This window comes from Diceros bicornis, chromosome 8 (genome assembly GCF_020826845.1).
Source record: "Diceros bicornis minor isolate mBicDic1 chromosome 8, mDicBic1.mat.cur, whole genome shotgun sequence".
Taxonomy (NCBI): Eukaryota; Metazoa; Chordata; class Mammalia; order Perissodactyla; family Rhinocerotidae; genus Diceros; species Diceros bicornis.
Window position 1 is genome coordinate 38036012 of NC_080747.1, and position 15914 is coordinate 38051925.

Below are 15914 nucleotides of genomic sequence, written 5' to 3' on the forward strand. Positions count from 1 at the left end.
GTTGAGCATGGTGGATGTTAGCTGTCATAAATATACAAGGCCAGCCTACACATTCATTTTTCCAATGACCCCATAAAATTGGCCCCAAAACCAAATGTTGCTCCTTTTATTGTTAACAATTTGAAAGCCTCTTATGGAATGTAAAAATCCATGGTGGTACCCCAAGTTGTTAGTTCCAATGATGAAAATGAAGACAAAGGGAAAAAATTGATTCAGTTAGTAGTTCTAGCTAATCTGAATGTATGGGCTTGGTGGATTAGATATCAAGACAAACCCATCTTAGGTTTCCAGGCTCACAAGAAAGTAAGTCTACTAAATACACAAGATCTACCAATATCTTCTTGGCATGTTTTCAAAGGATACTACTTCCTAAAATGATGTTCTCCTTGAAGAACTCTCCTCTGCTATTCCTAGGAATACTAGTGCTTATCAATTGTATGTCACATTATGATTTCTTAAGAATTTTAATTTACTTGAGTCACATAACATCTTTGTGAGATATAAACAGAATAAATAGAACTTCTCCCATTTCACAGATGAATAAATTAAGTCACAGATGGAATAAATAAATCACCCAAAATCACACAGTAGGTTCATGGCAGAATCACAACTAACATAAGTCAAGAGTTTGAGTAATTGGTGTAACAATTGTTTGAATTCACCAAGAACTCAGTTGAAAATATGCTGATGTTAATAGTGAAAGGTCGTGGTAATTAAATGATGATCACTCCATTGACTTTAAGGATAAGGTAAGTTCTATAGTTGATTCTTTTCCTGGTAGCGTATTAAAATAAAATAAAATAAATAAAATTAAAATTCACTCAAGAAATATTTAATTGAGTGCTTACTATGTGCCACGCACTGTTCTAGATGCTTGGGAACCAAACAACAAAACAGGCAAAAAATTCCTAACCTCAGTGAGCCTATATTCCAGCAAAAAAGACAAAAATAAACAATTGACATATGGTAAGAAATAAATAAATAATCGTATACATTAAAAGATAATACATGGTAAGGAAAAAAAGAAAAAATGAAGCTGGGTAAGGGGGTTGAGAATTGCTAAGGAGTAGACAGGTTGTAGTATTTATTTGGTTGGTCAGGGTAGGCCTCATTGAGAAGGTGAGATCAGTGGATACGCAGGAAAGAGGAACAGCCAGGGAAAAAGCTCCAAGGAGTATCCTGGTGTGTTCAAAGAACAGAAAGGAAGCCAGTGTGACTGCAGCAGTGTTAGCAAGAAGGAGAGTTGTGTGAGGCGAGGTCAAAGAATCAGGAGACAGATCACGCAGGGCCTTGGAGGCCACCACGGGAAATCTGGTTCTTATTCTGAATGAAGTAGAAAACATTGTAGGGCTTTGAGCAATTGAGTGGCATGATCTGACTTAAATTTTAAAGAGGATCAATTATTAATCATTAATACTTTAAAATTTTATCACTCAATATATTGTATAGCCTTTGTCATATATATGAATCCCAATTTACCCTTCTCCTCTCAGAATAAAATACTATTATTCTCATATTCCCACAGAAAATACCAAAGCCCAGAATGTCTAAGTAATTTATGTAGGGTAAGATCTAGTAAGTGGCAGAGCCAGGTGAAAAGCACAATTTTTCTAACTCATAGTCCAAAACTGATTGTGCTTTCTGATATACTCATTTATATTAAAGTCATAAAGGAAAGAAAATAATAATTGAGATTAATTTTCCAGATTATTCATCAATAGAGATGTTCAGTTTGATGTATTAAAATTGAATCAAACTCATTTTTTCCTTACTGTTAATTTCTGGGACATAATGATACAAGTAATTTCCCTGAACTTTCTATTTGAAATGACAAATGAACATTTAGGCTAAGAATTTTGGATGCAGAAGTAATCATAATAATAATTTAAATTTACAACAGTACATTTAGAAAGTTTTTCAAAGTCTTTTAGTTATGGCTATTTATGACTTCTCTACTATACGCCAGTCACTGTGCTAAATTCTTTGCATATGTCGTTGTACTTATCATTCATCAAAAACTCTAAGAATAGTATTAGTAATCCCATTTTATACATTACAAATGTGGACCCAGAGAGGCTAAGAACTGAAAGGTCGCAGGACTGCTCAGGACCAGAGCTCAGATTTTACCTAAATTTCCAGTCTAAAGTCAGGTTCTCTTCAGTAAGCCACACTACCTTCCTGGAGCATGATGCTCAGCATATCACCCCAACATTCCTAACTAAAAGGTCAGCCAGATGTGAGTAGCTGCATTTTACAGATGACTAACTGGTCATAGAAAAGTTAATCAAGCAATCAGCATTTATTTTATGGCCACAATATGCAAATCAATATTTAGTTGCTGAGAGCACAGAGGATTTATGATACAGTATCTTGCCTCAGTGAGCTCACAATCTTGTTAAGGTAACACGAGACATATAAAAAGGTAATAAATAACCCAAGATAGCACATAATAAGTACCTAATGAGATATAGAGCCAACAACCACTTAAGAAATTCAACAGAGAGAAAATTGAATCTGGGTGCTTCAATTCAGTTAAGAAAGTTTGTCACTAAAGAGAACCAGTGTTGAGCTGATCTTCACAGGAAAAGTAGGTTGGGTTTAGATAAGCAGAGAAGAAGAGGAAAAATAATTCCAGTGAGAGGGGATAATATGACCAAAGGCCAAGGGAGAGATTATTAACAGAAAATGAATAGATGCATTTGAAGTGCAGGACAAATGGGAGGCAAAGTGAAAATGAAGCCAGAGAAGTAGATTGTAGAAAACCTCCCCCTAAGGGAGGAGGGAAGAAACAGATCTTTGCTGAATTGTTGGTGTGCAGTACCTGGTTTGTGTACATTTTTTGTTTATGTAATCCTCTCAACAACCTTATCAGGTAAAAAGGTAGATATATCATCGCCATTTTATTATTATTATTTTTTTTGCTGAGGAAGATTAGCCCTGAGCTAACATTTGTGCCAATCTTTCTCCACTTTACATGTGGGCTGCCGCCACATCATAGCTGATGAGTGGTGTAGATCTGCGCCTGGGATCCAAACACATGAACCTGCGAACCCGCAAACCCAGGCCGCCAAAATGGAGCAAGCGAAACTTAACCACTAAGTCACAGGGTGGAGTCCATCATGGCCATTTTAAATGAAGGGAAACAGAGATTACCTGACCGAGGTGTAGCTTTGTGTGTGGATGGAGCAGAAATTCCAATCTATATCTATCTGCCTCCAAGGCCTATATTCCTTCCACTACTCCTCACTGCCCCATCTCCTGAAGGCAATGGGCAGTCACTGAAGGTATCCAATCAAGAGAAGAGAGTGACCTATGAAAAGCACTATAAGAATAAAAGAAGACTAATCTGACTGTAAGATATCGGCATATGTCCAAGAGCAGAGAAGGACTGGAGAAGGGCCATGTAGTCTACCGCATTAACCCAAATAATATGGTGATGAGGATGAATATTCGAGTTCTGACAATGGAAGTAAAAAAGAATGTAAGAGATATTACAAAAGAAATATAAAGAGATAAATGGCAATACCCACAGCCTGCAAAAGGTAGTTTCTACTACCCAACCATATACCCAGTGTGTAAATATTTCTCCTAAAACTGCAGAGACAAAATCCAGTATAGCTCAAATATTTTAAGTTTTTTGACAGCACATGATTTATTTAAAAACAATAAAATCTATGGCTTAGGAAAAATATCTGCTTTAATGCAATCTACGTCTCAAACCACCATTATGCATTACGACAGCCTTATGCTCTGCATACTTCTATTACATGTTTGGCAATAACTCATTGCCATATATGCTAACATGGACAGTAATTCCTTATATTCATGCTCATTAGACATATTAATTACTAAGGAAATATTCTTTTACCTCTAGTTTTTCCTTTTAGAAACCCAAGTGTATATTAAACAATTGAATTCTCATATTTCTGAACATTATTCCTCCCCTGCACTTCTCTCTTAAAATGCGAGGTACCACTCAGGATTCAGGTCAAAAACTAATAGCAATTAAATGGCATACTATTTAAAAACAAGTTGGCTCTTTTCTGACTTTTACTCCCGGACAATGCAAACCATACAACTGTTAAATATATAGAGAATTAACAACCACCTATATTTTTCAAAGAAAGTATTCACATAAACACCAGGCATTTCAGTCAATAAACATCTTTTCAAGCAACTTAATAGTTGCAAAGTTGCCAACCTGGTAATAACCAGGCTAACTATATAAACCTTTGATTAGTATCAAGTCTTCAACTAATTTGTCTTAATTTTGAATTAATTGTGAAATTGAACATCCTAATAAGTATAACATACATGTGATAAATGTGTGCATGTGGATATACACGTACTTATCTCACATTAGAATTGATGAGTAACAATATTTTGACTCAGAATCCTTTTAGGAATTACACACCTACCCTACTTTCACCTAATCTCCTTAATATCACCCAGATATGCTGTAGGATAATTAAAATCTAACATATTAGCCAAGCCTAATTTTCTTTACCTTTACTGATTAAAAAAAGATTTGTTCTTCTGGGTTGAAAAAGAATGTTTCAATTTGAAATCAAACTGCCATAGCCCAATAAACTTAGGCCTACAGCTAACATATATCTAAAATGTCTTTGAAAGTTTCAAGAATGCCAAACCTGTGCTGTATTTTAGAAATGTCACATGCATGTGTAAAGAAATATCATCAAAGAATCCTAAAAAGCATACTTGTTGAAATACAATCCAGATAGTCTTTAATTTTTTTATGTTCCTCATTTCTGCATATCTCTACTGATGTGAAAATAGGCATCTGTAAAATGTGATGAAGGAAACCCCAATACTACACAAGCATATCTGCCCAATAATGCTATGCTTTAACATACTTTAAGTTTGAAAAACTTAACCATTATAAATACAAACTAATTTAAAAACTATTCATGCAGAAAGTCTAGGCTCTTATGATGTTAAGCGTTCTATAAAAGATATGTTAAATACATTATGTGTGTATAAAAGGAATCACACACAATGTTTATTTCCATATACCTTACTTTCTATTATGCAGGGGTTTTAAACACATGGCAATGCATTCATATATAAAATGTATTAAAATATGAATATTAACCTTAACTTTTAAAGGCATTATTTTGTGAGAGTTTAAAAAAAGTAAAACTATTTTTACCTCCCAGTCCTGGTCTAAGTCGATTATCGTAACCATCCAGAAGTCTGTCTAGAATTCTTGTAAAGATGGTAATGTTATTTTTAGCCTCATCTTCTTGGATGTTAGCCAGCACCAACCTAAAGAGATAATTTTACAAGCTGATATATATACATATGTGTGTTTTGCAAGTGCCAACATGTTCTTCTGCCCTGATTTGAATTTTAAGATTTCCTAAATTATTAGTGCCACCCGTTTTCCTCTTTTTTTTTCACTTCTATAAATACCAGTGTGTCTATGGGGAAGGTAAACATGCTGTTGAAAATTGATACTAAATACTAGATTATCAGAAAGTTTGGTGTCAAAATTATTTCAGATTTCTACCACTTAGCATTATGTATGCACTAGTCATTTTTTTCTATAGTCCATTCCCTAGAATATATTATGATTGTAGATGATCACATGCAGACACTATTAGTAATGTTATTCTGCACTTAAAAATGTACAGTAACCAAAGGGACTCCTGAAATTATTCTTCAATGATTTGAATATTAATTGGAAAATAAATTGCCTCCTTGGAGGCACAAAATTTCTCTACCTTCCTCATAAATGTCTTTCTTTTTCTCTTTATGCCTTTTTGTCTTTTAAACCAAGACTATTTCCTTACTTTGGGTATACCTCCACCCAATGGCCAAGCGCAATATAGACATCAGGGAATCTCCGCTGGCTGTGATCCAGGCTCCACTGTAGCCAGGAGGTGGAGGTGGGCTCTGAAAGGTTCAGCAGCTCACACACAGCTGCAGACAGCCTTGGAGGACTACCCCTCCTGACTGATCTCAGAGGAGAACCATAGGGGTCACCTAAAGATTAACAGGCTCAGTTACTTTTGTATGTGTGAGAAATTTGCGGAAAGAACAAATGCGCTTAAGATATCGCCAGAAGAGGGTTAGAAACAGTGATTTTCTCCATTATTTCTCCATCAGAAAGCCAGAGACCTGATTTTGTGACATCCAGCAATTTGGTGCAGAAGCAAGTGGATGTATAAAACAGAATGTCCCTCTTCACTGTCATTTTTTTTTTCCCCCAGAATGATTCAGAGATTTAAATTACTGGCCCAAAAAAAGAATCATTTATATAATAGAATAAAATACTGGCATGAGCACTCCTGGTCAAATATAGAACAGAAAACTAGTAGAGCAAAATATGGCTAAGCACTGAGGATTTTCAATGATTATTAATTGACTATAGTTTGTTCATGCCTTTAAAATCAAAGATTACATGAAATTGCATTCTGATCAAGGTATATCATGTAAAATAACATTGACAGAGTCCATTTGCATTTAAATGATTACACAGCTAGCAGCTAAAATTAGTCATAATACATCAAAAAATTGCTAACCAACTTCAAACAAATATTCTCTTGAGAGCAGAGAAAATATTAAAACATTGATATGAAGATAAACATTTAAAAATTATGTTAGCAAATTAGTTCATACCTTCCAGCCTCAAGTTTCTATATTGTCTCAAGCTAATTTTAAAACCAATCACTAACACAGTTATAAAGTTCCACACAGAGATTTTCACTCAAAAGTGTTTTTTAATCACATGTCACGTTTTCTTTCTAAATTCAATATTAAGATGTTAAATGAGGAGATATTTTCCAATTAAAAACAAGGCTTTGTAAAGAGACTTCTTTTCAATTCTAGAAAATATTTTCATACTTTGACAAATACTTGGATAGGAAAATGAAAAATAAAAAGGGAAATAAAGGTATAATAAAGACATTGTTTTTTAAAAAAGGAATGGTTACATGAACATTCTTATGAATTTTGTATTTTAAGTCCTCTGGTGTTTTGAAAACTATATCTTAAAGGCAATAGATAAAAGATGTGCATTAACGATAAAAATCAGAAAAAAGAAACTATAAGATGAAGTTATTGAAAGCAAAAAAAACTAATTTCATGTCTGTAGAACATAGGCAAAACAAAAAATTACCTGTTTAAAATAAGTACCCTTTATGACAGTAACCATTTTTGGAATAAAAGATCTCTAAATCAATAATATGAAAAGTTGACCAATAAATCAAGCTTTTGTTTTATTGTTTGTGATTGTGAAGTTGTATACTATCTCCACCTAGAGGTTTAAGACTTACACGTCATTTGGGTTTTCTATGTTGATTAAAAGAGCCAAGACCACAAAAATAAAAGAAAAGAATTAAGCTAATACTCAAATCATTTTAGTTTGTGCTTTTCTGTTTGGTTTAAAGGAAAACTATTGGTTTCTTTACTGAATTTTGGTGTTATTATAAGTGCATATAACTTAACCATTTCAATTCCTTGCTAGAATATGCCATTCAAAGGCTATTCTTTTCTTCAGTGGTTTTTTGGTTTTTTTTTTTTTTGAAAATGTTTCTGTTCACTTTGGTATTTTATGGCTAAAAACAAGAAGCAGTGAACTTTTTCATAGTCTCAGTTACTTCATAACTCAGTTTCCTAGTACAGCCTTTTTTCATTAGAAATAATTCTTCAAAATACTCCAGCTTCTTAAAAGCCAGCCCTGCATTGATGGCATTCAAGAAACACACCTTTACCCTGAATTAAAAGAGTCAAATACAATCAATGTCTCACCTGGCTGGGTCCCACACCAAGAAAACAAGAAGGAGGAACTGCATGTTGTAGATGTTCAATTTCGTGCTCATCACCACTCTTTGTAAAGCCATGGAAGAAAAACAAAATACACTTAAAATTCCATTCAGTCTCACCCCCACATAACCCAAAAGAATGTCATTTCAATTGGGAATTGGAGTTAAAGCTACTCCATAATTGGAGATTATTCCAGTGGAGTGAGGGTAGGGTATGATGATTGGGGGAGAGTGTTTTTCTTTTCTTTCCTTTTTTTTTCTTTTGACATCAACATGACCAAGTAATCAGACTTTGCTCTGCCAGGAACTTCCCCCAGCTCCATCGTCAGCAAACACTGTTTTGTGCTCACACACACGTAATAATAACACACGGGACTCTGAACTGACATACGAGCTGGAGAAGAGAATGGGTTGGAGGGGAGGATAAAAAGGGGGAGGAGAGATGGGTACTTCATGTCACAATCCCCTCCACCAAGACCACCTCCGAAACCACAGCGGGAAAAGCAAGGGGCGGCCAGCCCACTTTTTCGATTATTCTTCTCATTACAGTGAACTGCCGTCCTCACGTCTTCACTTCTTTACTCTCTCTCAAATGAAATGAAATAAAATAATCTCCCTCCCCGCCCATCCACAGTTGCCCAAGACCACATCTTTGAGGCAACCGGATTCGGATCAACTGCTGCGAAACGACGCGTTTGACAGCTGTTCCGGAGCCGACCACCACGATCCGAGCACGAGCGTGAGGCTCCGGGATCCAGCAGCGGCAGCAGCGGCAACCCCCGTGTGCAAAGTTGAAGACTATAAAAGAGCCAGGCGAACGTGCTGCCGGGCGGGCGTCTCGGATCTTATTGTAGTTGCAAATATGCTTCTGGTGATGAGTATCGAAATTATTTTTTAAATGTGCTGGGGAGAAGGGGGTGACCTGAACCTCCTCGGTTTCCAGGGAGCAGCAGAGAATGGGGTGGGGGGAGATGAGGCATGCACGGAAGGCAGAGGCAAATGGGAAAGGGTTCTCTGTGGGACCAACGTGTGCGACCTTACCTGAAACAGCAAGCAGAATTAGGTGTTCTCCTCCTTTGCCCTGATCTTGAGGAGATGGGAAACTTGAGAGAGAGAGAAAAAGAGAAAGAGAGAGAGACTGACTGCAGCAGCCGAGCGGGCAGGGAGCGAAGGGCCGGCGGAAGCCGGAGGGAAGCGCGAGGAGCGGCGGCGGCGCGAGGAGTAGAAGGAGGCGAAGGCGTCCGTAGTGGCGATGACGGGCGGAGGAGGAGGAAGCAGAGGAGGGAGAAGCGTTGGAAGAGCGGGCGGGGTGGGGGGACGCGAGCGGAGGCACCGTGCGCGCAGGCAGTGGCGGGCACGAGCCCTACGCCTGGAGGAGGAGGAGCCAGGCCCGGGAGGAGGGCGAACGAGGTTCCCCGAAACGCAGCGACCCCCACCCCCACCCCGCCCCGATCTCGGGTAACCGGCTGTCGCCCGCCGGGCACCTGCAGCGGCACAGCCCCAGGCGGCAGCGGGCGCCCCGGTGCGCCCCGAGCGCCGCTCCCCGCGCCCACGCGGCGCCGGAGGAGCGGAGCCCACGCGCCGCCCGGGACTGCTCCCCGCGGCTGCCCGCCGGGCTCCCCGGAGCCCCCGAGGGTCCTGAGGGTCTGCCGGTGGGCGTTGGTGCGGAGTCGGGAATGCAGTGTGTAGGTGCGGCCCTAGATCCCCCGGGCCTCGCCCTGCCGCCCGCCCCCTAACATCCCCAGACTCTGGAGCGACGTGGCTGCCGGGGAGAGGTAAAGAGGTACCAATCCCGCTGGAGGGCGAGGGGACTAATCACGCCTTTACTTAGTCGTCAGCGTATCCACGCAGGACCAAGTTCAACGCATGTTGCGTGGATCAGACAGCAGGAAGTTTCTTTGATTTCCTGAGCCCTCTTGGTATACCACTCATTTCTTCCCCCTCCTACACGCAGGACCAATTTCCCTCAAAGCTCTAAGCGCTGGAGACTTCCCTCGAGCCGGTCAGTAAAGTCCACTTGCAGATGATACACCTAGAGAAGCCTCCCCCTCCCTCTCAGCAATTCTTTTCCCTAACGTCTTTCCATAAGCGTAGTGATCAAACTCAATCAACAGCTTTAAAAAAGTTTACATTTTCCCGGAGAGAAAAGGGACCTGCTGTGTTTCTACTACCTCTGCAATCCTTTCCCCAGGGGAGAAATGTAGCAGGGTTTGAGGTTTTCCCCCTTAGGGCTTTTTGCTGGCAAAGAGATCTGTTGTAATTCCAGTCCTGTCGTACACTTTGAGCATTGTTGTTTGATCTGTCTCATTTCTCTTCTATTTTATCTGAGGCGATAAAATCTAAACGTGCAATTTGAACAAAAAAGACATTTTCGTTTTTGTACTGCACATGAGACAGTGTTGTTCCCGTCTTACCAAGGCAAAGCAGAGCGTTTTCATCTTTTAAAAAAGTTGTTATAAACGTTAGACACTTTAAAAGGAAAAAAATATAAGTATGCTGATATATTCTTGTCATTTTACATTGAGTCAATATGCGCCAAACACTTCAATTTCGTTAGTTATGAACCAAAAATTCAGATGTTTTTTCCTAGATGGTGCAGTTTTCATAACAACAGGCACAGCTAATCTACAGTAAATTTTAGCTTTGCTTTGAAGATTATGTGAGGAGAGTAAAATCTTTACGTTGTAAATATTTCAAGCTGTTCTTTTTAACCTATTAATGACCACTTTCTGAATGAGCATTTAATATGCTACAACCTAAACAAACATTTGCTCTGCTATTTAGCTGTCTGTGTGAAGAATGGAACACCACCCAGGTTTCTCCTCCATCATTAATATTCTTTTCCTGACTTGCCCATTACAGAGTCTAATTGAAATTCAGAAAGATAAAAGCATGCCATTTAAAACCTTGCACCTAGGGGATCTAAACATCTTCTACTTGGCGTGAACACTGCTCTTGCTACTTTATTTTCCTATTTTCCATTTCTGTGAGTCAATCTTCATTAAGATCTCTATCACTTCACCATTTATGTTACTACTAAATTGTTAATATTTTGATAATGGAACTTGAACAGTGCATGGTTTCTTCCCGACCTTAATTGCTCTGCTCCAACAAAATTTCTCTTTCATGAATGTCACAATTTTTGTGAATATCTTCATGGGTTATTCTCATACTTACCACTGTAATCTTTTCCCTGGATTCTAATGCTGAATCATGGATTTTAGTTTTAATTGCTTTATCTCAAAATTTGTATCTATTGGAATGATTTGTTCTAAAAAATTAGCCATACTAAATTGGCACCCTTATTAAATTTGTAATCTCCTTGCTATATGACCCACTTCTATGGAACTTTATAATAAAGTTCAAAGTGATTTGGATGATTTTCATCATCTGCTTTTTTACTTTAATTGTATGGAGGAACAGTCTATATGATTTGGATATGCACCTACTTGATAAAGACTCACATTAAAAACTAGATTTAAAAAAATCATTATAAAACCATGATTTTAGTTCTTCCCCACAAAATGCTTTGCCGTTTTATTGAAGTTGGATAGCTGTGATTTAAACTTCAAAGCACATTAAAGGAAATGGAAATCAGAAAAGCCGATTGCAGGCAGTGGACCTCTACTTTTATTGCTATAACTATACTGATACTTCCCTCTGTTACTAATGCAGCCAGATTTCCTCTAGTATTGTACAGCTTCCCCAAACATCTGACAGATTTAGCCTCATTTTCTTCTCTTCTCTCTGTGATGGAGTGCAGCGAACTGCCTGTCATTCGAGAGCCAGCCTGTGTAGGTCGTGACTAAGCTCTTCCTACCCACTCCTTTTGGAGCATGTCCTAAGGCAACCAATCCTGTAGAAGAATTGACAACCCATGTGTTGCCAGTAAATCCATTCCTGCCCAGGCTAGGGCAGTAGGAAACCTTCTGTTTGAACTTATTTGAATTATTCTTCTGCAAATTGAATTTGGGAGATCACCTCTTCTATATTTCCCATCTCCAATTCTCAAGTTCCTAAGGAAATTTCAACATGAACCCAAGAAGAAAAGAAAGATGAAGAATTGCAGGATCTTGGTTTTGTCTGATTTTTCTTTCCTGATATCTCACAATATTGTACAGTTTTAAAATTCATTACAAAACTGTTCATGTTTTTGAACAGATATTTTGTAAAGCTTCCCTTTTTAGGCCCCAGCTATTTAAAGACATGGCTCTACTGCTCCGGGGAACTACTACTCTATATGCCCTAGAGGACTTCATGAATCTTTAAGTTCTATAAGATAATATGTGTATAAGTATAAATAATGTATACGTATATATATTATATATACACATGCATACAGATAAACAGATATTTATCTCTAGAAAGATAGATATCTGAACTAATAAAAATAGGCATAAAGATTTTAATGGGAGTAACACTTATATAACATTTCTACAGAATGCTTTTAGTCTCACTACCACATAATTTGATCTCAGTGATTTTTATATACTTTGAAGAGAAGTGCCAGAATTACTTCAACAAGAATAGCATCTCAGTGTATTTGCAAATTTTAAAATATCAGCATGTATTCCATATAATTAATTTATGTACACTTTACATAATTTCTTTTGTGAGTCATTCATTCAAATGAGGAAATAAATTCATGGAAAATTAGGAACTAAAGCAGAGATTATCCTGTTCTCACAGAATTAAATACTATCCTGCGCTTTTCCCCAGAATGCTTTACTAATTTTGAAATATGCTTGGACTGCAAGTCTGTTCTCACATATTCGCCACATTATCATTCAAACAACAACAACAACAAAACTGGAACAAATGACCATTTGGTAATTCTCAAGTCAAAACCACGATGTGTCAAGTTCCATTTTCCCCTGTAAATTGAATTTCGATGGATGGTTCTAATATGTCCACTAGGTTCCAAGATTCTGAAAGAAGAAACAGCTGGAAAGCGGGAGTAACTAGCCTTATAAACAAATAATTCCAAAACTACTCTGTTACATTAATGTATCTAGGTCACATTTCATTGGGGCTAAATATATCATATATACTAGCCTGGATAAACTATGCACATTACCTTCTTCAAACAGAGTTACTCTGTGTTTATAAAATAATTTTACAAATCCTCATCCAACTTGCAAATCAAATATATCATGCATTTGGGATATCCTGGTGGTTTCTGAGATTTTAAAAACTAACCGCTTACATCAAATACATATGTGGACTAATTTGTAAGGAAATCCTTTTGCCTTCCTTTTGTGAAATTATAGATAGTATTTATTTTCAGGTCATTCAATCGTATTTTCAAAAAAAGATAAAATTCTAGCAATGCAAACCCAAAACTCCCTCATTGGAAAGTATACTGTGCATTTCATTGAAGGATGAGCTGCTGCATGATTGGCAGCTTTTGCCTGTGAGGCATGTGCCATAAATAATAATCATAATAATGAAGATAATCAAAGGAAACTTATAGTGTATTCATTTGTAGAACAGTTTAGATCCCATTCTAAATACTTTGCATGTATTAACTTGTTTAATCTTCACAAGTAAGAGTTAGGTTATTATTGTTCCCATTTTACTGATGAGAAACGATGCACAGAAAGCTTAATCTGGCTCAAGGTCTCCCATTGGTGGAGCCAGGAGTGGAACCCAATCAATATGACTCCAGAGTCTCCATGGTTAACTGCTACACTATATTGCCTCTATGTTATTCTATGGCAGCCAAAATTCTAACTTCTTATGTACAGTTTCACTGTTGAAGCTTTGGACAAAATAGTTAACTGTTAATGTGTTGGTGTTATCAGGGTAGTACAAATCTGTTAAAAACAGCCGTATATTCATTCAACAAGTCTTATTGAGTGTCGGTTAAGGTACAAGACTCTCTGTTAGGTAGCACTCTGGATATGATGATTAAGTCATGGTCTCTACCCTCAAAGAGATTATAGCAAATTGAAAAGGCAACAAATTAATGACCAAGTCCTATACACATACTCTACAAACTTCATAATGTTTCCAAAACAATGCTACCTTTACTAAGTAGTAACATGTAGCTTAAGAAAAAGAATGCAACATAGGGAGCTTTTCCTTTAATTAATAATTTACAAATCTAGGGCCAGCTCTGATGGCCGAGCAGTTGAAGTTCAACACACTCCACTTCGGCAGTCTGGGTTCGGTTCCCAGGTGCAGAACCACACCACTCATCTGTCAGTAGCCATGCTGTGGCAGCGGCTCACGTAGAAGAACTAGAAGGACTCACAACTATACACAACTATCTACCAGGGCTTGGGGTGGCAGGGGAAATAAGAGGAGGAAGATTGGCTCAGATGTTAGCGTAGGGCAAATCTTTTCCTGCAAAAAAAAAAAAAAATTACAAATCCAGTTGTTACCACATAACAATTACTAAGTGGATTGTTATTAAGAACATAATTAAATTCTTTCTATGACACAAAAAGCCACTTAAGAAGCCCCTAGTTTATGTCCAGAATGAAAAAACATATATTTTATATGGATATTTTCTTAATAATAGCACCTCATCATGCAAAATTGTGAGAAAAAGCCAATAACAATAGTAACAACAAAATCAGAGGATAAAAGGAGTCCAAAACCTAATTTGGGCCCATTTACATACGTCTCAGGGGGGATAAGATTGGTCCCAACTGAAGGATTATTCCAATATCATTATTTTTAGCGTCAAAACTCTTCCATATTGTGAGGAAGAGACGGTACATGCATTGTGGAGAAATAAATGAAAAATATAATCAGGCTATGAGTATTTCATGGTCAGCCAGAGAGACATGAAAGAGAAAATGGAAACCAATTATTTCTAAGAAAAAGTGAATAATGCCATGGCAAATTAATTATGGATATCAAATGATTTCAAATAATAATATGTAGATCATTTCTCCTTGCTAGAGACCTTTTTGTATTTGCTAGAATAACTTGCTCATAGATGCACAATAAATACTTGTTGATTCCTTTGTAGAGTTAAGCACTTTGGAATACAAATTGGGAACCTTTTGGTTCCAGAGTTAAAAATGCAGTGATCTTGGGCAGTCTTAGCTATAGGATATTGGTAATTCTCAAAGCTCTGTGTATCTCTAACTGTTCATTTTACATCACTGGTAGATACCTTCTTTCCTCAAAAGGTATCTCCTGTGGTGTTCTCTATCTTACCACCACCCCTCACCAAAATCCTAAAAGGTGGAAATCATTCTAGACTCTTTTTTCTCAACACCCTTCCCCCCTCAACACACACACCACACACACACACACACACACGTTTGCTGTTGCTGAGAAAGATACCTCCCATCTATCCATTATCGGATCCATTCTATCCACTACTGATTCCACAGCCTTTTAGCTCTGTCCTCACTTGTACTACTCCAGTACCAATAAGCTGTAGCCTGCTAACTAGTTTCTCTGTCTCCAGTCTTGGCTTTCTCCAGTATGTTTTTCTACAGGGCCAACAGAAGAGTCTTTCAAAACCAATTTGATAATCTTTAGTTGATAAAAATATAAGGTGCAAACTCTTTTGCATATCACATCTGACCCCTGTTTATGTCTCCAGCCTCAACTCTGCTCTTTCCATGCACACCTTGTCACACGTGTGCACGTGCACATGCAAACACACACACACATCCACAATCAGCCTTCATTTCTCATCATCATCCTATCCTCTATGTTCCCTACAAATGAAAATGTTTATGTTTCTCTCAACAGCTGGTGGTTTTATGCCCCCATGCTTTTGGTTCTCATTGCCCTCTTCAATAAGAATGCCCCTTTCATACTGTCTACCTAGTGAACACTTCAAGCCTCAGCCCTATAAACTATTGCTTACCTTTCCAGATAAAATTGTCCATAACTTCATTTGTACTCGTGTTGAACTTAGCACAGGCATTTAACATGAAACCTAGAATATCCACTTGAGCTTCTTTATTAACCTTTCCATCTCGTCCTATAAGCCCTTAAGGTCTTTAAAGGCAATGAGCTTGTTCTTAATCATCTATACCTTCCAAGTGCCTAGCACAGAACCAGACATATATAATCTTTCAGGAAATTCCTGAGGAATAACTGAAAGAATGAGTTAATGAATGAATGAACAACCTAATGAATAAATGAAAGAATACA

The 15914-nt window shown here is 37.7% G+C and overlaps 1 protein-coding gene across 2 annotated transcripts in view; it reads right to left on the minus strand.

Moving 5' to 3' along the window:
• Positions 1 to 9013, minus strand: part of GABRA2 (gamma-aminobutyric acid type A receptor subunit alpha2) — a 124829-nt gene extending 115816 nt beyond the window's left edge. Inside the window, exons 1-3 of one of the 2 annotated variants that reach the window (XM_058546993.1) lie at positions 8829 to 9013; positions 7774 to 7851; positions 5171 to 5286 (exon numbers count right to left, since the gene is read on the minus strand). In XM_058546993.1, the coding sequence (XP_058402976.1) occupies positions 5171 to 5286; positions 7774 to 7844 (187 nt within the window). In that variant the 5' untranslated portion in view covers positions 7845 to 7851; positions 8829 to 9013. Of the gene's footprint in view, positions 1 to 5170; positions 5287 to 7773; positions 7866 to 8828 lie in introns of those variants that run through there. The other variant, XM_058546994.1, reaches the window with a different exon arrangement.
• Positions 9014 to 15914: the final 6901 nt, after the last annotated feature.